The 1,442-nt window shown below is 34.0% G+C and overlaps 1 protein-coding gene across 1 annotated transcript in view; it reads right to left on the bottom strand.

Annotated features, from left to right (window-relative positions):
- Nucleotides 1–562, bottom strand: part of LOC104461964 (transmembrane channel-like protein 7) — a gene marked incomplete at both ends in the record, with an annotated part of 10,126 nt that extends 9,564 nt beyond the window's left edge. The window contains 2 exon segments of the mRNA XM_010073721.1: nucleotides 3–53; nucleotides 414–562. Coding sequence (XP_010072023.1) covers nucleotides 3–53; nucleotides 414–562 — 200 coding nt within the window.
- Between the last annotated feature and the right edge of the window lie 880 nt (nucleotides 563–1,442).

The raw sequence follows: 1,442 nt of genomic DNA, 5'->3' as shown, positions 1-1,442 counted from the left end.
GACCAGGAAACGCAGGAAGGAGAAGTAAGACTGGATGCCAGTACCAAATTTCCCTGGGAATAAAAGAAACAATAAAAGAAATGTGTTGATGATCAAGACGATAAAATAATTGAAAATATAGAATGAGTAGATTATCCTTCCAGTTACATTGAGTTAACTAATGAAACATTACTAAAGTTAGTTTTAACTACTGCAAGCTTTTAGCAATGTAACTGAAATGGAAATTTGACTTTTTAATACTGTCCTCCAATATATTTCTTTGTACCCCATCATGGATTTTACATCATCAATAACAAAGGAAGAAGATAACTTCTTAGAACACATGCAGTTATATCTAAAACTACGCTCACACACATAAAATTACCAATACTAGAAGCAAACTGAAAGACAAGTTGACATAAGACAGTAAATACCTTCTATGCTGTGAATATCATGTCGCCAAAGCTCCAGGTAAGATGACAACTCCTTGACTTCGTTGAGGACTTTTTTCATTGATTTACTGCTAGCTCTCTTCCACTGTTTCCATCCAGATAAAGATTTTATATTAGCCTGCTGACAGTCCCTAAGAATCAAGAAATACAGTTACTGAGCACAAGAAATACTTTTTCACTACACGTAACAGAGCCTAGCACAACAGAGCTTGGTTGCAGCCTTCAGAAGGATAGCATAGCGATAAAAGTTGGAGTAACATATCCTAGCTGTCCCCATCTGCTCTTCCCGGTAACTGTGACATCAATTTAATTCAAATATAGCAAGTCCTCTCACAGAAAACACTTGCCTCTCATGGAGGAAAAAAAAAAATCCAATTGACAATAGCACAACACAGTAAAAAATATGTAGCTGAACTTCCCAATGGGATCTCAAGGAAGTTGCCATTAATTATTTCATATTTACAAATGGCTAGAAAAGAAGATTTTTTCCTCAAAACTTCTGACCAGAGCATCATCACCAAGAGGCTCTTAAAAAATTTCTCTAAAATATTTAGGTTTCCTCTTTTAACGCTATAAATGCAGCTGTTCAAAATAGAAAATTATTATTCTTTTGCAGAACATTCACAGATCTCAAAATCAGAATGAAATGCCAAAGTATGCGTTGGGAAAAAAAAGGAAAAAAAATAGAGAGCTAGAAGGAGGCTTAAATGTTTCATTTGGATTTTATAATTTTAATTTTTATATCACATTCCAGTACATAATAGAAAACAAATGTTATTAAAATTATTCATTTTTAATTACTCAGTTTTTATAGAATTTTGAAAAAAAAGGTAGAAAGTGCCAACTCAATGAATTTGAGAAAGTACTTCTTTGCCAACATATGTGGGGGTTTACTGTTCTGCAAACAAACAGACAAAACTTCCCAGAAACATAGCTTGAAGATTGACTTGTATGCAGTAAATACTGTTCTAGCCTCTGATGCCACTGAAGAAGGGCAGCAGTTGAGTACTC

Source organism: Pterocles gutturalis, unplaced genomic scaffold, assembly GCF_000699245.1.
Source record: "Pterocles gutturalis isolate BGI_N339 unplaced genomic scaffold, ASM69924v1 scaffold35827, whole genome shotgun sequence".
NCBI lineage: Eukaryota > Metazoa > Chordata > Aves > Pterocliformes > Pteroclidae > Pterocles > Pterocles gutturalis.
This window is presented reverse-complemented; position numbering and strand designations above follow the sequence as displayed.